This window comes from Pinus tabuliformis, chromosome 1_1 (assembly GCF_031772625.1).
Source record: "Pinus tabuliformis cultivar Carrire ecotype Pingquan chromosome 1_1, CPIR1, whole genome shotgun sequence".
NCBI classification, from domain to species: Eukaryota; Viridiplantae; Streptophyta; class Pinopsida; order Pinales; family Pinaceae; genus Pinus; species Pinus tabuliformis.
In genome coordinates, this window is record NC_142297.1 from 107,029,430 (window position 1) to 107,052,102 (window position 22,673).

Consider the following 22,673-nt stretch of genomic DNA (forward strand, 5'->3'; position numbering starts at 1 on the left):
TCATGATTTATTCTCCTTCGATTCAAGGAAGGTGAAATGTCTGGGGTTAATCAAAGATTTGGCTATCACCCTAACTCAGTTTCCCATGAAGAGCATGGTGATGGATATTGTGGTTGCAGATGTTCCCCCTAAGTTTGGTATGCTACTTTCCAGAGGGTGGATTAAGAGGTTGGGTGGGACATTGCAAAATGACTTATCTTATGCCACTGTCCCAATTTTTGGAGGAGAGAGCAGAAGATTGTACAGGGAAGCCCAGCTGGCCTATATCATCAGTGATGAGAAGAACCCCACTAATCATCCCATTTACGCCGTGGACACTGATTTTGGAGCATGTATTCTCCAAATTGAAGAATCTCATAAGGCCTCAGTGCAACTCAAGAAACCAGTATGCTAGGCCATGGAAGAAGAAGGGACACAGACTTGGGATATGTTCTTTGATGGAGCATGTTCAAAGGAAACTGCAAGAGCAGGAGTGGTGCTGGTGTCTCCAAAACAAGAAAGCACACATCTATCTTTTAAGCTGACTTTTTAGGTCACCAACAATATAGCAGAGTATGAGGCTCTAATATTGAGCTTAAATGCTGCCAAAGACATGGGAATCAGAGACATAAAGGTGTTTGGAGAGGCTGATCTCATCATTCAACAAGTGAACAAAACATTCCAAGCAAGGCACCCAAGGTTGAAATCATATAGAGATGAGGTATGGAGACTCAAAGATTCTTTTGATGGCTTTTGTATCTCATATATTCCTAAAGTAAAAAATCAGCTTGCTTATTCCCTTACTGTGTCTGCTAGCATGTTTATCCCTCCCATGCCCCCTAAATTGGTTTATGAAGTCCAGGTAAAATATAGACCATCCTTGCCTGATAATGTCCAGCACTAGAAAGTTTTTGAGGATGATGAGGAAGTAAATAGGTTTCTGCAAGTCATTGATGAATTCTCTGAAATTAAAATTGATCAAGAAAATGAAACCTTGGAGGAATGTCCCGAGCCCCAGCTAAGGAACAAAATTGGCCGAGACAACATTGTACAGTTTCCTAGCAATCATATACCAAAAGGGCTAGTGCCTGTAGAGGAGTTGTTTGACCATAATGATGTGCCTCATAAGGTTGCCAAAAAAGAAAATCAGTCTGCAGTCCATAGGCATAACATAGGGAGTCCAGATCATCCAAAGTATATAAATCTGTCCACCCTTTTGTCTGCTGCCCAAAGTTCTGAGTATTGCACCTTAATGAAGCAATTTGTTGATGTCTTTGCCTGGGAATACAGTTACCTTAAAACATATGACAAAAAGATCATCCAACATAAGATCTCATTGGAGAAAGACACAATTCCTTTCAAACAGAAGTTGAGACCCATAAATCCTTTGCTCCTCCCTCTGATTGAAAAAGAAATCAATAAGTTGTTGACTGCCAAAATCATAGTTCCTCTGAGGTATTCAAAGTGGGTAGCCAACCTGGTAGTGGTGAGGAAGAAAAGTGGAGAAATCAGGTTGTGTGTTGATTTCAGGAACCTGAACAAATGCTCTAAGAAAGATAACTATCCCCTTCCCAAGATGGACATTTGCTACAGAAAGTCTCAAGGGCCAAAGTCATGTCTTTCCTGGATGGATTTTCAGGGTATAACCAAGTTGTTGTACATCCAGATGATCAAGAAAAGACTACTTTCACCACTACTTGGGTGACTTTTATGTATTCCAAGATGCCTTTTAGACTGATGAATGTTGGGGCAACCTTTCAGAGAGCTATGGATATAGCGTTTGTTGGAGAGAAGGATAAGTTTGTCCTTGTCTACCTGGATGATATAACAGTATAGTCCAGCAGCCATCAAGATCATTTGCAGCATTTGAAGAAAGTGTTTTTAAAGTGCCGAAAGTTTGGGATATCAGTGAATCCTAAGAAGTCACAATTTGCTTTAAAAGAGGGAAAGCTTTTAGGACACATTGTTTTTGCTGCAAGTGTCAAAATTGACCCAGAAAGAGTGAAAGCAATATAGGCCTTGTCCATCCCAAGATCAAAAAGGGACATCCAATCCTTTCTGGGCAAAATAAATTTTGTAAGGAGGTTTATTCCCAATTTTGCAGAACTAGTAAAACACATCACCTCCATGCTGAAAAAGGGATCAAAAATCAAATGGACTGATGCAGCAAGAAGATCTTTTGAAGCCATCAAAAGAGCTATTATGGAAGCTCCCACTTTGATCAGCCCAGACTATAGCAAGGAGTTCCATATCTTCTCCTTTGCTTCTAGTGACACCCTTGCAGCAGTCTTATTGCATAAAGATGATGAGGGTTCAGAGCATCCAGCAGCATTCTTCTGCAAAACATTAAGGGATGTTGAACTAAGGTATGACATCATCGAGAAATGGGATTATGCTCTTATCAAATCTTTAAAATCTTTCAGAATCTACATTCTGTACTCCAAGGTAATTGCATATGTGCCCTCTGCATCAGTAAAGGATGTCCTAACGTAGCCAGATGTTGATGAAAGAAGGGCTAAATGGATTGCAAAGCTCATTGAATTCAACATAGAATTGAAGCCCACCAAGCTTGTCAAGGGCCAGGCCTTGCCAAGCTAATGGCTGAAAAAAATTGTAGGATGATGGACATGAACTGCATAAGAACAAACTCAGATGATAGACAGAGAGAAGAACCAAAAGTAGGACATGACCAAACATTGGCTGAAAATATAGCTTCTTGTGAATGGTATTCTACAATAGCTTAATTTTTGCTAAAGCTAGAAGTTCCTCCAGGCCTAAATTCAAGCCAACCCATAACTATTAAGCTCAGAGTAGCTAAGTATTGCATTCATGAAAACTTGCTATATTGGAGGGATCAATCAGGAATCCTTTTAAGATGTTTGGACCAAGAACAATCTGTGGAGGTCATGCATCAGTTTCATTCCAGTATCTGTGGAGGGCATCACTATTGGAAAACCACAGCCCACAAGATCCTCAGGGCCGGGTATTATTGGCCCACTCTGTTTTCTGATGTTTTTTCATTTGTAAAATCCTGTGACGGGTGCCAAAGGTTTGAAGGAAAACAGTAGTTGAAGTCGTTACCTTTGAAGCCAATACATGCCAGTGGCCCTTTCCAGTAGTGGGGCTTGGATTTCATAGGGGAAATTAATCCACATTCTAGTGGCCAGCACAGATGGATCTTAGTAGCCACTAACTACTTCACTAAATGGATTGAGGTGATAAAACATTTTCACCAGGTTTGGCTGCCCACACAAATTGGTTACAGATAATGCAACAGCCTTCAGGGAAAAAGAGTTGGTGGACATGTGTGACTCAATGGGCATTAAGCTAGTGCATTCCACCTCATATTACCCTCCAGGTAATGGTCTAGCAGAATCATCCAATAAGAGCCTAATAAGGATAATCAAAAGGCCGCTAGAAGACAACAAGAGGAACTGGGATTCCAAACTGAAGTTTGCATTGTGGGTTGACAGAGTGACCACCAAGAAATCCATAGGGAATTCTCAGTTCAAACTGGTATATGGCACTGAGGCTGTATTCCCAATTCAGTTGACCCTCCCTGTGGCCAAATTCTTACAGGAAGAGTAGAATGAGGAAAGTGACATGGCAAAGAGGATTAGTGACCTAGCTGAAGCCCACCAAATCAGAGATCAATTGATTGAAAAGTTTGCAGCACATCAAAGGAGAATCAAGGAAGATTTTGATAGAAAGGCAAAGATGGACAATTTTCAAATTGGAGACTTGGTTCTTAAATGGGATGCACTGAAGGAGAAGAAAGGTAATCATGGGAAGTTTGATGCTCTGTGGACCGGACCTTTTATCATTGCTCGGATCCAGGGGAACAACACTTTCATGTTGCAAAGCTTGGAAGGAGAAACAATTTTTGATGGCCCAGTCAATGGGTGGTTTTTGAAAGTTTACGTTTTTGAAAGCCTTTAGGCCTCAGCATTGTAAATATGTTCTTTTTACAAGTTTTAGTGTAGGCTTAATTAGACTCCATGCCCAATGGAATACGAGGAAATATTGTTGATCTTGTTTTGTATGAAAGGTAGTGGTCTACAGTTCTTGAAACCTCACAGGGAGGCTTTCATCCCTAGAAGGAGCTAGTGTTAGCTCTGCTATGCAGTGCTGACTTTCTAAGGTTAGAAGGAAGCACGGTCTGTTTGGTTGTGCTCAAAGGGGCTTCACATTGGTCACTCTTCCCTTCTTTCCTTCTACCCCGCTTACTCTCCTACATCTCCGTTTCCCTATTTGCCTCCTAAACCCAACAAAGTAACCTCCTTTGGACTTAGCCCCAAGCGCCAAACCCCAAACCTACCATAAAACCTTACCCATACACCCTCACGTGCTCATAAACCCCTCATCGTTTCACCGTCGTTGATCATTCCCCACTGATCCAACGGCTCCCGTTGCGTCCGATAAAGGCAACCTCTCTACCACTCCCCACCACCAGATCATCTCCACCAAGATCTGACGGTCTTCACTTTCATCGCGCTGACAACTTAATCGAGCATTAGGGCACGATGAGAGCGGTTTTTCTCTCTCATTGCTGCTACGTGTCGATCACTGAATGGAATCACGAGACCTCGGGCATTTACTGCTTAGTGCTCGAAAGCAATACGATGAATACCATTACCGCCCGACCAATCCGCCCTGCCCGTTAAACATCCATGTAGCTTCGTAACCCGATGACCATCTGATCTGTCCTCTGAAGATCCAATGGCCCCAACTCACCCCGCTCTCACCTCAGCTGATAGCCTCTGCCGAGCCATCTCCGTCATCCATTTCCTTGATCCGATGGCCATTCTTATCGCTCACCCAAATCATCCACCTACCCATTCATTCTACGTCCTCTGACCATTCTGTTGCCTGAAGAAGGGGATGACCAACTCCGCCATTATCAGTCACAGTCAGACCCCCAACAACCATATTCAACAGAAAACATGGCCAAAGGAGAAAAGGATAAGCACAAATCTGCAACTGAATTTATCAGTCATGGACTCCACCGGTACTAGCACTCCAACTGCCTAAAGGATAGCACAGCACCTGAAAAGATCGGATTCACCCACTGAAACAAGAAACTTCATTCAGAGACTCCATCAGGCGGTTAAATGCAGTTGGTGGTCAATTATGGCCCCTCCATACCTAAGTGGCCAAGTGCCCTTGTAATGTAAATATATAAATATCTGGAAGCAAGATGTAATCAAGGTTGGCATTTGATGTAAGGTTCAAATTCTAGAGACTGTAGATATTTTGTCACTTGCAACGTCTCATCTTCATTTTCAGCTAATACAAGCTTCTTTCGTTGTTAACTGCTCACTGTCCATTTTCCTCTGTTCTAAGCTTGTGCCTGATATACTGTGTTCTTGATCTCTTAATGTTTAGCACTAGATAACTGTCATTTTATCTCTGTGTTAAGGTATTGAATGCATCACTGAACAGGTTGCCCAGGTTCCTTTCTATCTAATGTAGGAGAGCTGTCATCATGTCTTTGCATTAATAGATTAGATTTACAGGTTTCTTTATTAGTTGTAGTCGGCCATCACATGGTTTTGTGCATCTGCTGGTGTGGTTAGTATTCTCCATATTCACCTAACTCTAAAACTATGAGCATTGGTGGTCTAAAGCTTTGTAGTCTAAGGGTGTTCATGCATGTCTGGAGTGAAACAGAGTAGAAGTGGTTATCTGGCTTGAACCAAACCATAATTCCTTCCATTAAACCTGCAACAATAGTTGAATTTATATGTTACCAGGCATCTCCGAGCTACAACCTAGGAGAGTTTATTGGAATCCTAACAGTTACAATACATATATATACATGTCAAAGAATTCATAAACCCCAATCCACTAACCATGGATTAGAACATAATTGTAGTTCCCTTGACCAGATCTACAAAATACTATGGGCAGAAAACCATCATTCCAAAAATCATGTGCAAACCCCATGCAAAAAACCATGGGTGGGTACGCCCACCATCTTTGGGTTAGCCCCCCATCCTTGGGTCTGCCCAACTATTCTTGGGTCCACATAAAATAAAAATCTCAGGGTGTTGCCCCAGACCCTGTGTAGGGTGGATGTCACCCCCTACAAACCCCCAAACAAGGAGAACATCTCAAATTTGACGCAAGCGTTGCAGACATTAAAAAAACACTAGTTTCTAACAAATCTGAAGTATGGGTTTGCATAATAGTCTTTGGTGTATCTGGGGTATGTTATAGGTGGAGGAGAGCTAAAGACAAATCTTGCCAAGATGGAGGCCATTATGAAATGGTGAGTGCCTACTAATGTTTTTGAGGTTAAGAGTTTTGTTTGGGTAGCATAGTACCTGAGGAAATTTATAACCTTGTTTTTAGCAGTAGAAACACTAGTCCATGCCATAAAAATAAGTGGAAATAGTTTACAATTGGGAAAGGGTCAGTGGATGGCCTTTGAGGAGATAAATAAGAAGAGTAATCAAGCACCAATTTTTGTATTACCAAACTTGCAACAACCCTTCTGTTACACAGCATTTTGTCACTGTCTCTATACTCCCCATTCCTTGATCGTGGAGGACCTCTACAATGAACCCCGTGTGCTTTGCCTTCATGGAGAAACTCCCATTATGTCCCTCTTCATGAGGAGATCATTTCCCTTTTGCACCATTTCCCCTGAAAATTCTGTTTTGCCCAGTTTACAAGGCTGACGCTAATGACCTTTGTCTCCCCCGCGCCGATGTGCAAAGATTAGCACTATTCCCCGTGTCGATTGGTGCAACTGAGCTATGTTCTAGTCGCACCAGTCCTGTTATGGAAAGTTTTTTAAATTTGGAGCCGAAGCTTCCAGTTCTAGAAGCTCCATAATGGAAGTCTAGTAAATGGTTTGGCCGGATGGATTCGAGGATGACAGTTTGGTCTCCTTTCCGCTATAATGATGGAACTACCTCAAGGGATAAGTCTTTCTCCCATGAGAAGAGGATCCATCTCCCATCCATATTTCCCATATAAACCTCCCTTCTTCCCAAGCACAAGCTAGTTAGACTGTTGGTTGAGTGTGAGTATACTATTTTGATTAGAGAAGTAAACTATTACTAGTTGTAGCCATCTAGTTGTGTGAGGGAGAAGTGTGTTTGGTTTGGAGTGAAGCCCAAAGGGAAGAACCTTTAAAATATTGTTTTTTAAAGCCATCATGGAGTGCTAGCAGAAGTGTGTGGGAACCTGGTCTTGTCAGAGGAAGACTGTGACGTCAAGACGAATAGTTGTAATCTCTCTTTGATATTAATATATGCAACTATCGATTTCCTACATGTTTTGTAATATTACATATTCGTGTCTTAATGCTTCTTGACTCGTTAAGTGGGTTGAATTGCAATTTGTCTATTATTATGTTTGTGTGTTGTTGTTGTTTACTTGTTTCAGGAACTTGAAGAAGGAAATGAGAGATTGTTGGAGCGAACAAGTGAGGACATCATCAAGCAGCATAAGCGACCAAGAAGTAGGCCCTCTTGATTGGTTCTAACCTAAGGAAATCTTCCATATAATGTATCTGTTGTGGCTAGAGCCATTATCGGGCTAGAGGAATTCGTTTGTGTCCGCACTTATAATTTTACGTTACCACACCTTCAAAGTGGAGATAGATGCAAGTGGGTATGTTATGGGAGCAGTCTTGATGCAAGGAGGAAGGCCTATATGCTACCATTATGAAGTATTTCATGGGGTGGTTCTTAACTACCCTACCTAAGATAAGGATCTTTATGCTCTGGCACAAGTTGTGAAGAAGTGGAAGTACTATTTGATGGGAAAGGAGACAATAATCCACATAGATCACCAACCACTATAGTACCCGCAGGCCCATAGTAAGCTACAATAAACTAGGCATTATAAGTGGATGGGGTTTCTACAGTAGTTTCATTTAGTGATCGAGTACAAGAAGGGAAACACAAACAAGTTGGATGAGATGATTTTAAAGCCAACCACATCAAAGATCACAATTTTAGGAACTCTAATGCACATGCAACCATTCACCCATGATGCATATAGAGAGGCATATTTGGAGGATTAAGATTTCAGGAAGTTGTTTTAGTAGTTACAGACTAGAGTCATGTTCATGACAGTGGGAGAATCGTTGATTATCATCTTAGTTGAACAAGGAGAGGCTATAGGGTCCTGATAAAAATATCAAGGCTTTGCAGTATGGTCCCTTCAAGGTACTGGAAAAGGTGGGTGATAATGTTTGTTGACTCAATCTACCACCATATTTATGTGTTTACTCTATTGTAAATGTAAATAATCTGAAACTCTATGAACCTTCCATGCTAGATCAGGAAGAGGAACATGTCCTACCTTCTATGGAGGCTTTGGCACCAGGTGCTTAAGAAGAGTTGAAAAAAATACAATTTTGAAGAAAAGGTCAAAAACTATGAGACAGAGGTAGCATGAGCCTTGGAAAATTGGGTTGAAAGGACAACTTCCATGAAAAAACTAAATGGTACACCCAAGAGGTGGAGGAAAAATTTCCTCAGTTCAATAAGTAGAAGCTTTCTGGGACCAATTGTTATGAAACCAGCTCAAGAAAAGATAGAAAAGATAGATCAACGCCTTAGAATTCAGCCTCTTCGAGGGGGCAACCTCCTTTACATTACATAAATGAACAATTCTTTGATGATACAAATGAAAAGACCTCCTTTCTATATATAGGAGTCTAAGGGGTCATAACATAACCAGAGCCGACATAACAATAATAATGTAAGGGCACAATAATAACAATAGTGGGCTTCTATGGGGCACATTAGTAACAATATGGGCACTACATGGGTACATCAATATAATAAGTGGGTTGTACTAATAACAATAAGGGGTTACACTAGTAGTATAGGGGCCTAACATGCCCCTCTCCTTCAAAAAGCGTTGTCCTCAACGCTTGAGTAGTTCTTGATGCTTCTGTATAAAATTCTTGTCCTCCCATGTGGAATCTTCAGCGGGTAAGTTCTTCCACTTGATGAGATACTCTGAAATTGATCGATTTCGTAGTTGTCAGGTTCTTGTTTCTGTGACTGCTCCAGGTTCCAATATGATTTTTCCTTCCTTTTCAATATCTGGCAATATTGTTTGAATTGGAATCTTTTGCAAGTTTTGAATAAGTGGCCATACTTCTTTTTCCTTCTTCCATTCGTCCCTTACTTCGTTTATCCAATCTGGTTGGATAATAGAAATAGCACAAAACAATGCTTCCACATCCTCATCCTTGAAGAGTCTTCCCATTCGGTAAGGTCGCCATTTTTTAAGTGCATGTAGTATTGCCAACGTTTCCTTCTCATAAATAGCTTGCTTTAGATGTAGCAGTAAAAATACCCAATCACCTACATCAAAACATTTTTCACTATGATGTTGATCTACCTGTTGTTTCATTTGATTTTGCACCGAAGTGGCGCTATCCTTTAAAAGTTGGAGAACTTGTTGTTGATGCTCGATGTGATCTTTCACTGCTTGAACCTTTTTCTTCTTGATATGTCCTTCTATCTTTAGATTTTGAGGAGTGGTAATTTCTTCCAATCCTTTACAAGATATGGTCGGATTCATTTCTTGACGCTCGATGTGATCTTTCACTTCTTGAACATTTTTCTTCTTGATATGTCCTTCTGTCTCGCTAGTTTGAGGAGTGGTAATTCCGACCAGTGAATTACAAGATATGGTTGGATTCATTTCTTCTTTCTTGATGTGATCTTTCACTTCTTGCACCTTTTTCTTCTTGATATTTCCTTCTATCTTGAGAGTTTGAGGAGTGGTCATTCTTGCCAATAGTTTACAAGATATGTTCTGATCCATTTCTTCTTTCTCTGGGGTCGAGTCCTGGCATATATCCTCTTCTTTTGATGTTTCTTGATCCTTTTCTTCCTCCTCTTCATACTCTATGTAAAATAATTTCTTCTCAGCACACTTATGACCTTTAGTGCATTTGCTATCACAATTGTAACAAAGCCCTTTTTCTCTTTTTTCTTCCAATTGTTGTGGTGTAACCCTTGTAGGTTGTGGAAGGCTAGGAGGAACAATACGTCCATCTTTATAGTTGTGAGGGGTAGACTTCATTGTTGCCATAATTTTACTTTCAAATATGTCACAAAGCCCTTTTACTCTTTCCAATTGTTGTGGTGTTGCTCTAAATAAGGTGTTGCTCTTTGTATCGTCATAATTTGCTATCATTTCCTTCGTGAGAATTGACCACGTAACAAGTTTTTTACGAGAACAAAGCCCTTTATACCATAAAAATTGATCCAGTTCTAAATATGAAGATGCAATACATACCTTTTGTAACAGTGGTACACCATGTAGATCAAAATATTGCTCCATCTGAAGTACCCAATTTACCAGATCCTTGCCATCAAACTTCCTCATCTTGCTTTTTCTTGATTTTAGGACCTCGAACTTGAAACGACTATACCTCTGTACTTGCGGATATTTAAGTTCTGAAATTTCTACCTGTAGTAGCCCTCTGTGTCCTCTTTCCAATGCCACCAGTCTGATCCAAATTGGATTCCCCAAAATAAAGTTATGCACAATCTCCCAAGATGACCTAATTATATACCTTTCCAGAAGAGCGAACTTGTATGAAGTGCCACATGTCAATTTTTCGATCTATGGATCTAAAAAATGTATACAAGAAACTACAGTCCGTCCTATTTCTGTACCTTCTTACGAAATTTCAATCCAATTCTCAGAGAGAAAGTTATGACTATTTTCCCCAGGTCACCTGTTTTGAATGTAATTCAGGAGTCTGCAAAATGACCAACTTCCTCAGATCATATCTCCGCAAATGTCACGCCAAAATCTCTGAAATTTGGACCCAAGGTTCAACGCGATTTCTTCTCAAATGGGTTTTTTTTGCGACTTCTGAAACGTCACAGAAAAAAAGTTATAGCGAAAATGCCACGATGACCTGTTTGGAGCAGCGAAACCCTAGAATCCAAAGCTCCGATACCAAATGTTATGAAACCAGCTCAAGAAAAGATAGAAAAGATAGATCAACACCTTAGAATTCAGCCTCTTCGAGGGGGCAACCTCCTTTACATTACATAAATGAACAATTCTTTGATGATACAAATGAAAAGACCTCCTTTCTATATATAGGAGTCTAAGGGGTCATAACATAACCAGAGCCGACATAACAATAATAATGTAAGGGCACAATAATAACAATAGTGGGCTTCTATGGGGCACATTAGTAACAATATGGGCACTACATGGGTACATCAATATAATAAGTGGGTTGTACTAATAACAATAAGGGGATACACTAGTAGTATAGGGGCCTAACACCAATAGCCTCCAAAATTGGGGAGGAATGGTTCAAATTGGACCATTACATTGTTTTTCATCCATATCGATGCTTTTAGAGTAGAAAAAATGGAGGAATAATCTCACAAGACAATTTTTACTAGTGGAACCGAGTTTAGGAAATTGAGTTTTGAAACCTTTCGGGAGCATTTTGAGGCATTAAACGACATTTACTGGGGGTAAAAAATTGTGTCTTTAGTGCAATACCTTTACTTCATATGTTATACATAGAGACCTTTCCAATAACGCACAAATTGTCTAAATAAGAATCTGTATGCAAAAGTTATGTCACTCAGAAGTTGACCTTCCTCTTTTCACCACTATAATTCAAGAGGATGCCACGTCAACTGCCATTGTTCATGGTAAAGGGGCTAGCCACATGATTATAATGAAGAAGAATATATAAGAGTCTAAATTGTATCTCTGGTTAAGAGTTGAGGTAGTCAAACCTAACCACTATTAAGCTATCAGTTTGTAATATCCTTCAACCTATATAGCTTTACTGGCATATACCAAGAAATTGATTGGAAAAGTACTACAGAACAGAGGTGAGGAAAGATCTGAGTTGGCTTCGTTGCTCGAAAATATTCATCAAGAGGTCAAGTACCTTCAAATTCACATCCTTTCGATAAGCTCTCATCTAGCCCACATGGAAATGTACCTCAATTGCAAGAAGCCTCATAATCGAACAACTCTAACCACTAGTTCAAACTCACATCCTTTCGATAAGCTCTCATCTAGCCCACATGGAAATGTACCTCAATTGCAAGAAGCTTCATAATCGAACAACCCTAACCACCAGTGTTGTTCACATAGACGTATCAAACAACTCAAGTTGACACATTTCACTTCTTTTTACTTCTTTTGTTGATGTTATGTCTATTCTTAGCTATGTTTACAACTGTGGCATGGGTTCTTTCGACATTATAATTTTCTCAATACGTATAATTTTGGATGATTTCAATTTTGTGGGCTTTCTAAGCCTGTCTTAGTTCCACTAACAATAAGTTGTCCAATGGTATGCCATTCTATGGACATAATATAGATATCTCTCTTTGACTCTTCTACTCTCTCCTTTTAGTATAAGATCACAGGCTTATGAATCTCTGTATATAATATCTTGATTCAGTGATAATGCAAAGAACAATATACCAATAAAAAATGACATAACTAGTTTGAAAATAAATCTCAATCTTTACTTTGTAAATATAAATAAAAATATTCTATAATATTTCATAAAAATTAAATTTCCACTATCCATTAAATAATTATTAATAATTAAATTAAAATTCTAAAACTATTTTTCCAAAATAAACCATCTTCATAACCTAAATAATTCCATTCCAGCACACTTAGCTGATACCAAGGTCTGTCTCGCTCTCGCTTGACCAACAATGCTCTCATTTTCAATTCTTCATTTAAACAATTATTAGAAAAATACGTTACACAATTCATCTAGATTTTCAACCTTAGCCGCTCTTCGAACTCAAGGACGCAAGAAGCTAGAAACAAGTAGCGTCTCAACCTTCAACTTCACACATCCCCCCCCAATCCGGTATGCTCTTCAACTTCACACATCTCTTTGCAATGAACACTTTCAATGACGCCAATTTTTCCATACCCATCAACTCTTCTAATTCAGAGCATCCAGTAACTTTTAGCGCTTCGAGTTTTGTCAGCTGGGCCAACCCCTGTATTTTTTTCAGCTTCACACATCCCTCTGCGTTCAAGAGCTCCAAACATGCCAATGTTTCCATGCTGGGCAACTCTTCTAACAACTCGGAGCACCCACTAACATATAAGAGCCGAAGCTTTGTGGCCTGCTCCAAACCCCGTATGCTCTTTACCTTTGCACATCCACCTACAGCCAACTCCTCCAGCGATACTAACGTTTCTATATTTGGCAGTTCTTCTAACTCAGAGCATCCACTAACATCTAGGTATCGAAGCTTTGTCGCGTTCTCCAACCCCCTGACGCTCTGGAGCTTCATACAACCCTCCGCCTGCAGGCCTTCTAAGGATACCAATGTTTTCATATTTGGCAGCTCTTCCAACTCAGAGCACCCACTAACATCGAGAAGTCGAAGACTAGTCAACTGTTCCAACCCATCAATACTCTTCCAGCACACATCCATTTACCCGCAATTCCTCCAAACATAAGGGCAACTGCATAGTAAAGCGCAATATGAATGGTGACTAAACATAAAATGTTAACGAAACAAAAGTATAGATGATTCACATCTGCATAGTGGAGCGCGATATTAATGGCGACTAAGCATAAAATGCTAACAAAACAAAAGTATAGTTACCTGTAGTTGGCCTTCCTTTTGCCACAGAGTGTTTAATTTGCTTCTAGACACATCTAAAGACCTTAAATTCTTCATTGAAACCCAGACGGGTAAGGAAGAGAATGGACAGTCTATCCAACGGAGCCAAAGGATATTTGGTCCTGTATTTGCTAACTCTGTATTTGCCAACTCCACCCTCCCTAAAATGGGTTCCAAGAGAGGGCCGTGGAAATCAACAATTTGCATCCTCATCATCAGTCTCATAGCTCCAAATACATCATCTTCGTCATCATAGTGATTGAGATCCATCTTGATTCCCCGCACTGGTATTAGCTGTGCAAAACGGTATTGCTTGTTTATTCTTAAAAGCAAAAGCTTGGAAAATGATGACGACTTAAAGAATTGATCCCATACTTTCACTGAATAATCTATGAAATATTAATTGTCAATTTTCAGAAAGTAATATTCTTGGAAAATGACGATGACGTGAAGAATTGATATCTATAACACTTACAGATTGGTGTAACAAATTAGCAATGACGCTCTGTGTCCTACAAAGACGACGGGGCGACGATTTCTCGGCAACATCTCTTCCCCAATATCCTAGGTGGTCACGCATATGTATCACATTCCAACGGTCCACTTCCACAAGAAATTTGTCCTCTAGAGTTTGAAGCCCCTGCCTTCCTCTCCAACCTGATTCGTTCCATATGGTTATGGCTGTATCGCTGTTTTGTTCCGTGAAAAAACATGTAACGTCTAAGAATATCTGTTGTTCCTCTCTAGTGAGTGATTTATAACTGTTTGTAAAAGTCCTCTGAATGTCACTTATACTGGAAAGTATTTGTTGAAGACTCTCCAAATCTTCATACCACTCAGATTTATCTTTTCCATAAAGATATGCTCCTAATGCTTTCAAGGATAAAGGCAAACCATCACAAGATGCTATGAACTCATTTACCAGACGTTCAAATCCTGGAAGTGAAAAGGCTTGGCTAAAGGCATGGGAGCAGAAGAGCTCCCTGTAGTATTGTGTGTTAAGCCCTTTTAGTGTATAAATTGATGCATTTTCAACTCTAGAGTTTCTGAGAACATTCTTATCCTTAAATGTAATCAATATCAAGCTCCCTGAACCGAGATCACTTTGAATAGGCACAAGTGCATCCACCTGATTCAAATCGTCTACATCATCTAAGATTATTAGGACATTACAAGATTTGAGAGGCTCTATGAGCATCCCTTTACCTTCATCAACACTGTATATTCGCTTCTCCAATCCAGTCAAACTCTGAAGAAGTTTTGACTGCAACGAATTTAAAGAGTTCTTGGCTGCATTATCTGCGACTTCAAATAAAAAACAGGATCTACGATAATCTAGTTTTTTCCTATTGAAAAAATGTTTTGCTAACGTTGTCTTTCCTACGCCACATGACCCCACGATCGCCAAGATCTGAGGTTTCCAGTTCTGTTGTTGCTGCAACATGACGGTATCTTCAAAATCTTTCAGCTTCTCGTCCAAACCTGTTGGGTAGTCGGCGACGGGCAGGTCTGGTTTTTTTAGCATTTCTGATAGACGTTGAACTACCTTATCTACCAGCTCCAGAACCATTAACTCCTCGCTAGTTATGCAGAAGGAAATAAATAGTAGTGGTGAGAAACAAACGTCTGTCTATTTAGCAAATATAAAATACTACCGTATCGAGAGGGATGGTTGAGTTCTCACCCAATATTGCGCGCCTCCAGCTCGAAACCGCTGATGTCTGCAGCATGAGACAGTGCATTTCTCCAATTTTCAATAGTTTTGGAGTCATATCCTAGATTATCTTCATGGTTTTGCAGGGCTCTAGCATAATTTCCATTTTTGCCCCGCTGAGTCCACCGAACCTCAGCAGGCGTGACACCGTAAAAGACTGGAATGATGGGAGCTTTTGACTCCAACATCAGTAACAGCTCATCTAGGCACCAATATGACTCGGCATATCGAGTAGAGAATATCGCAACATGTGCTGAGGCTGTTCCAATAGCGTGTTTTATTTGAGCATGAAATTCGCATCTGTGTTGCAACTTGTCCTCTTTCAGAAATGTCCTCAATTCATTTGAGCAAAGGCGATTGTAGAGAGACTTGGCGAAGGTTCTATCCAAATGATCACAATTGTTTATGACTACATCGAACCACTGATTGGCGTTGGATTGAGCAGAGGTCGAGGCTGGGGCAGCGGTGGAGGAGGATACAGGCATTGCGAATTGGAAAACAGAAAAGAAAACTGGTTGTGACGGTCTATGGTGTGGACACAAGAAGGAGATAGCAGCGTTTCAGAAGCGCCGAGATGTTGTGGAGAGGACTGGTCTCGAGATATACACCATCCTTTATTGAGAACCGCATAATCCCGTGCAGTTGTCTATAACGCGACTTTTTGAAAGTCTTTCCGGCGGATTTTTCCGGTCGAAATCCGGCAGGAATTATTGGAATCGCAAGTTTGATAGCTAGTTTCTGCACAATGAAAGCGTCCCAGGGGTTTTTCAGGGTGCTGAATCCAAATATGCAGTTAAAAAACCATTTTAACTGCAAGAAATCAAGATTTGACCTCAATTTCTTCGCCGGATTCCGTCACCATAATCTTCAAAAAGTCGCAATATAGACAACTCCTAATCCCATATCTGCCATTGAATTTCCAACTCGTTTTCCAGGGACCACAGGTCTATCTTTTCGAGTGTAGACTCAGTGCATGTACGCATCGCTAACCCCACACGCAAGATCAGAAGCATATATGATATGGCCCATGGGCGTAACTTTCTGACATTTGCCTGAAGTGTTCGTCAGAGAACATGGTTTAGAAGTCCTTTAAAGGATAAGATGACCTGCGTGGTGGATAGTGTTCGCAGTATAGTATGGGTAATAATTAGACACGTATCCATTGAAATAGTCAAGATGTTCGTCAAAATGGGTCCCACTGATTCGGGTTTCACCTCCATCCTGGTTCGGTGTTCTGCACATGTATAAGCTTGGAATTTTAAATTTATTCGCCGAGTTAGGTTTGGAATGTCAAATTTATTCTATGCGGAATTTTAACTTTATTGGTCCCTAAAAGTTTGAAAGTTCAAATTCCGTGAAAATTGGGTGACGGTCATTTGATTTTCATTTTCAAGTTTGTAATTTGTGGTTTTATAAATTGTTTTTTATGTGTTGTTTTTATTTTTATTTTTAGAGTAAATTCTATAAATTTGTTTATTATTTTAAATTTTAGGAATATTTTATTATATTTTTAATAAATAAATAATTAATATATTTATATAAATTAAATTGTTAGTAAATATTAATATACATCTTTTCATAATAAATATTAAAGTATTTATTTTATAATTTTTAAAATTAAAAATATTATAAAATTAATTTAATTACAATTTTATTTTAAATTATTATTATTAATTATTAAAAATATTAATATGTTAAAATTTGAAAAATATAGAATATTTATTTTATCATGTGTAGATTTTTAATCTGTAAATAGACTTTGTTAAAATACTCTGGGCTATTACCATGGTTTATCAATACCATATACTTAAAAAATATAACTAATTTCATATTACATTTATTCGTATGATATTTTTTTAATTAATCATTTTAATTAAAAAGAGTCAAAAGACAATAGCTCAAGTAGTAGTTAATGAGTTTAGTTCCCTATCCATCTTCCAAAATTCAATGGGGGTTAAAGCCCTACAGTTCATGGGAAAAAAAATAATTAAAAGAGATTTGTGCATATTACTAAGAATATTGTAGAATATTCAATGGATGTTAATTCCATAACATCCACCTAATACTTATTGATAATTAAATTAATTAAAATTCTAGAAGCCTTTTCCAAAATAGACATGCCTATCTATTTTGGAATAGGCTTTGTTAAATCCTTTCCATCCATGAAAAAAAATTTAAAAAAATTATAAGAGATTTGTGTATACTACTAAAAATATTTTAGAATATCCCATAAAAGTTAAATCTCTAACATCCACCTAATTATTATTCTTATCTATACATGCATCATAAGTTTATAAACTTATGGGGGCATGCCATCTTCTATTATAAGCTCATGCCATTTACCTTTGGCAAGCTAGTTATCGTTTACATTTAGCCTAGTCATTTCCCTATTAATTACCTGCTAATGCTGATGTGATAGGATTTGTCTGAATATGAATACAATTTGAATTTGAATTTTGTATCTAAGAGGGAGTAGATGTTAGTTTGTTGATTGGGGAAGACACATTTTCTAAGCAGATGTTGTTGTTGATTCCACTGCCAAAGCCTCCAAACATGAATGGTACATGAAGTTGCTATGTGCTTCTTTGGAAGAGGTTACACTAGAAGATTTCTAGAAGATTTCATCTTTGGGGTGTGGCAGCAGTGGTAAGGTCTACAAAGTTTGGCATTTTAAGATTGGAGAAATTTATGCCCTTAAGGAAAAGCACCAGCTTGGTGTCTGAAATCAGGAAATGGAGATTCTCCAATGGGCGAATTTTCCACACATCATGTTGTGTTATCGTATATTATGATAGATTATGGTTGCTGATTTTGATAAAGATTGACCACATTCAATCATAGAGACTTTGGTTGATCATGTTTATCCATACTTGACCAACTTTTACTATGGTTGACTATGGTGTACCATAGTTGACTATGACTAACTAAAATCAATATATTATAAATCTTATATATTAAATCCTAATATAAACCATAATATTAAAGCATAATATTATAAACCCTAATATATAAAAACCATAATATTATAAACACTAAAATTAAACAATATACATTAAACACCCTACTATTATTAACTCTGTATATTAAACTATTATATAAAACCTAATATTAGAAACCTTAATATTAAACATCCAATATTACAAATCTTAGACCCTAGATTAGCCCCGAGGGTTCCCATTGTTAAAAGCACCTTGTCATGGGAGGTCATGCAATTCTCTTTCAAGCCATTTGGGTTAGTCTCTGATAATGAGCGAGTTGAATGTGATCCTTCTAATAGATTTTCTCAAATATTACCATGGACATAAGGGCCAATGACCATAGATGTATATGAACCACACTTAAAAAAAAAAAAAAAAAATCTAATATTGTAAACTCAAATATATTAAATGCTCTATTTAATCTTAATAATATAAACCTTAGATATTAAACACTATATTAAACTGACTAATATTAAAACCCTGTAATTAATATTATATAGCACATAAAATATCTTTTTTTTCTCAGTAAATGCTAAATCTATTAAAGTAAGGTAACAGTAAAATTACAAGGAGGACTGAGCCTCGACAGAGAGGACCTGCATGCTTTCAAAACTGACAGAACTATCCCATATTTGGGGAGACCATTTACAGGGAACATACATCCAAGTTGGAGTAAGATCTTCCAACTTCCAGACCATAAGTGCATAAACAAAACCAGAGTGAAAAACTCCTGACCGCACCGACAACACCATATAATCGTTGGACCCAAAAACAAACAAAAAGAGTGCTAAGAAGGCAAACAAGAGTCATCATATGAGCTTATCTTGGTCCAGCTGCACTTCCTCCACCAGACATTCGTTGCCATACCATATATCTTCACCATGCTCTGCCTCGCCCTCCCCGCTGCCACCTGGGGGATTCAGAGCCTGAGGAGAGCTGCTTGAACTTCCGTCATCTTCCAACGATGCCGACGCGCCATGGATGCTACCGCCTGGCTGCATATCCAGAGGATCACTGCTCGAACTGCCTTCAATTCCCTTATCCGCTTCCTGCAATCCACCTTGCTTGCTTGTCTGACCAATATTGCCCTGTTGTTGCTCTGCGCCATGGCCACCCATGATTCTGAGACCTTCCTGAGAGGATTCCGCCATGTCGCTTGCAGAGACGGGGATAGAAGACTCCTCCTCCGTGAAGATAATGGAAATGTTAGCAGAAATGATTGGCCGATTTAAACTGCTCTGGAACCTGAAATGGAAGTTCTGAAAAGCATGATACGGGAGTGGTCTGCGGGAGGGACTAGACGGGGGCGTCATGGCTTGAGGGGCGGGCTGAGAAGTCTGAGATCGCCTGCGACCTCCTCCTCCTCGGCTCCCACCACGACGACTCAGCAATCTCTGTCGGACCATGGCTATTCTGCAGAACCAAAGAATACTGGACCAAGTAGGAACACCGGGACAAAACAAACAACAGAGAATAGAGCTCGCATGCCCAGAGCAGGGCCAGCCGGATGGGGAATAGCAATGGAAGTCAGGCACCTGAATATGCTTGAGCTTATCACTAATAACAAAGGTGTATCCTCGGTGAGGATGCTTCAGAAGGGAAGGACCACAGCAAAAAGCCAAACAGCAAACCGTAAATGGAGGGGCTGCGAACTGCCTGATTAGAACCATCTGGACTGTGTAACTATCAAGGAGGAGCATTAAATCAACCTGCATGATGATTTGAATACACATAAGGTGAACCTGCTTGGGCCTTGCGCTAACCTGGAGATGAGCGCTCCGCTTCAGACTGCAGGACACTATGCCGGCGTTCATAAATGAACTCATTAACTATGGAATGAATCACCCGCATCCGGGTATAGCACATAAAATATCACTTTAATATTTTAATAATAATAATAATATTTTATAAATTTTTAAATTTTCCATTCTTAAATATTTTTTATTAAAATCAAATATAGGACACATAAAATATCACTTTAATATTTTAATAATAATAATAATATTTTATAGCCCACGGGGCTTTGGATTGACGGTGAATGGGTGCGCTGTTAAGGCACTCCTTGCGATAGGTCACCGGTTCAAATCCCCCGTGGGTACTTAGGTTAGTCTTAACTAGAAAAAAAAAAAAAAAAATAATAATAATATTTTATTAATTTTTAAACTTTCCATTTTTAAATCATTTTTACTAAAATTAAATTTCCCTTCGTATTAAAAGCTAAATTAAATTTAATCACGTGATATAAGATATTTGCCACTTCAAAAAAAAACTTAATTTAATTTAATCACGTGATATAAGATATTTGCCACTTAAAAATGAAAACGAAGACTTTGAAGATGGTTGGGGTGAGAGTATTCAATTACAAAACACTTGTTACTGTCCTTTAAGGTTGCATAGCGCTAGTCCTAGGTTACAACATAATATGCCTAGGTTACAACATAATATATGCCTAGGTTACAACATAATATATGTTGATATGCCCAGCGCTAGTCCTAGGTTACAACATAAATATGCCTAGGTTACAACATAATATATGCCTAGGTTACAACAGAATATATGTTGATATGCCCAGGTTATAACATGGTATAATTTTGCAACCAAGTCTAAAGTAAACTATTCAACAAAAATAATATTTAACGATGAATAAGTTTCTTTGCCTCATGGAAACAACAAGTAGATTCCTAAATTACAAAGATGTTTCCACTTTACACAAATGATAGTTCAACTTTTATATATATATAAATATATATATATATATAAATTATTTTAGTTTCTGGCCATTAAAACAAGAGTCACCAATTTCAACAATTACAGTAGTGTTCAACTTAAGCATAATTTTTTTTTTGGTTATTTAAGTTTCTGGCCATTAAAACAAGAGTCACCAATTTCAACAATTACAGTAGTTTCATTTGACAGCATGCCATGCAACTAATCAATTTTGACCAATGAATATCAACAATAATCCTACTGCAAATGTATGCTCTAAGAACAAAGCTAACTAAAAGACAATTGTCTCAGTATTGTTATTTTAGAATCTGGTTAAATTCTTTGAGTCCTTGCTTGAATATCTTTGAATAGAAAGTTGATCCTCAAGGGCTCATATGATGCACTTTTTAGGAAAACACCTTCGAGTACAAAAATATGCTAATAATTCTTTGTAAGCCGATTTGCCAGAGTCACCCGGTTAGGTGGCATGAGTATGGTTTTCTTCTCTTTCAAAAGCAATGAATATATCACTGAACTCTAGTCAATAAAAATAGTCTTGCAAATAAATATGCATCTGCAAACTCAACTATTAAATTAGCACAGAATGCAGCACCCCAACAATTTCAGCACATAATGTAGTACTTGTTACACCCCAATAAATCCCTATGAAATGAGGATGTGTCTCTAGAACTTGTCCCTTAGCAGCTGGCATTACAACCACAACATAACCCGATGCATATGCCAATCCCATAAATAAACCATATTCTTGTGCATGGAATGGTCCAGTTCAAATAATGGCTAAGGCAGTAAAACACCAATCCAAACAAAGAGTGCAAATTCTTGAGAGAATTGTTTAGCGAGCAAAAAATTGGACCAAAACCAGAATGTAAACAAATTAAGAAATCTCAAGAACAATACAATTTATTTAGTAGGAAATGGTTGGTCATATACCATGGATATGAATCAGTATGAATGTTAAAATCCAACTTCCAAGAATACCAAAATTGTTTAGATGTTTGCCTCGGAAAAAGGAGATCAAAATCAATTGTCACTATTATTTCACAACAAACCGTAAATAAGATAAAAACCACCCACTAAAAAACCTTGAATGAGAATTTCATAAATTGCATATTTCAGTACAATTGAAAAGTCGGTAAAGGAGGCTTAGTATAGTATTTGATTGATATGACTAGAATAAAAAGGAAGGATCTAGGTCTACTCTTGTCATGACTATTAATTGATATGATCAATGCAAATAATGGAAAATGAAGCATATGGGTTTGCATGGCTGGTGTTGTACGGATTGGTAAATTGATTTCATTATCATTATTTAATAGATAAAAAAATTAGGGTAGCCATGAATGCAAAAGTTTATGGATGGTATATGCTATAATATGGGCAACAATTTTTTATTTTTAGACCACCATATTTTAAACTCCAAGAAAATTAATCCCAACTACCTTGTTAAACAACACACTTACAACAACCATACTTGTCAAATGAATTTTTGTAGGTTGGGGATTTTGTTTGCATGTTGAAGGACAAAATTTCTGAGCAAGAGTATGAATTCTCCATTCCCCAACACATCAGCCATTTGCAACACACATCAAAGATTTAAGAAGGAATGTGTGTTCTGAGCAGGAGTATGAATTCTCCATTCCG

At 38.4% G+C, this 22,673-nt stretch overlaps 3 protein-coding genes across 3 annotated transcripts; all 3 read right to left on the reverse strand.

Annotated features, from left to right (window-relative positions):
• Positions 1 to 12,686: 12,686 nt before the first annotated feature.
• LOC149211870 (uncharacterized) lies at positions 12,687 to 13,421 on the reverse strand. Its single transcript, XM_089388496.1, has one exon. The coding sequence runs from the start codon at positions 13,419 to 13,421 to the stop codon at positions 12,807 to 12,809; it is 615 nt and encodes a 204-aa protein (XP_089244622.1). The 3' UTR covers positions 12,687 to 12,806.
• A 150-nt stretch (positions 13,422 to 13,571) lies between these two features.
• Positions 13,572 to 15,215, reverse strand: LOC149211871 (disease resistance protein RUN1-like). The gene is made up of 2 exons (XM_089388497.1): positions 14,089 to 15,215; positions 13,572 to 13,907 (listed from the first exon to the last, which is right to left on the reverse strand). Exons 1-2 carry the CDS (start codon positions 15,181 to 15,183, stop codon positions 13,572 to 13,574), a joined length of 1,431 nt encoding a protein of 476 aa, XP_089244623.1. The 5' UTR covers positions 15,184 to 15,215.
• Positions 15,216 to 15,293: 78 nt separating this feature from the next.
• Positions 15,294 to 15,812, reverse strand: LOC149211872 (toll/interleukin-1 receptor-like protein). Its single transcript, XM_089390490.1, has one exon. The coding sequence runs from the start codon at positions 15,810 to 15,812 to the stop codon at positions 15,294 to 15,296; it is 519 nt and encodes a 172-aa protein (XP_089246616.1).
• Between the last annotated feature and the right edge of the window lie 6,861 nt (positions 15,813 to 22,673).

Bases quoted from the DNA above. Each gene is read 5' to 3' on its own strand.
- LOC149211870 (XM_089388496.1), bottom strand. From the start codon at position 13,421: ATGGATGTGTGCTGGAAGAGTATTGATGGGTTGGAACAGTTGACTAGT.
- LOC149211872 (XM_089390490.1), bottom strand. From the start codon at position 15,812: ATGCCTGTATCCTCCTCCACCGCTGCCCCAGCCTCGACCTCTGCTCAA.
- LOC149211871 (XM_089388497.1), bottom strand. From the start codon at position 15,183: ATGGTTCTGGAGCTGGTAGATAAGGTAGTTCAACGTCTATCAGAAATG. The intron at 13,908-14,088 runs GTAAGTGTTATA...CGTTTTGCACAG, and splicing joins CTAATTTGTTACACCAATCT to CTAATACCAGTGCGGGGAAT.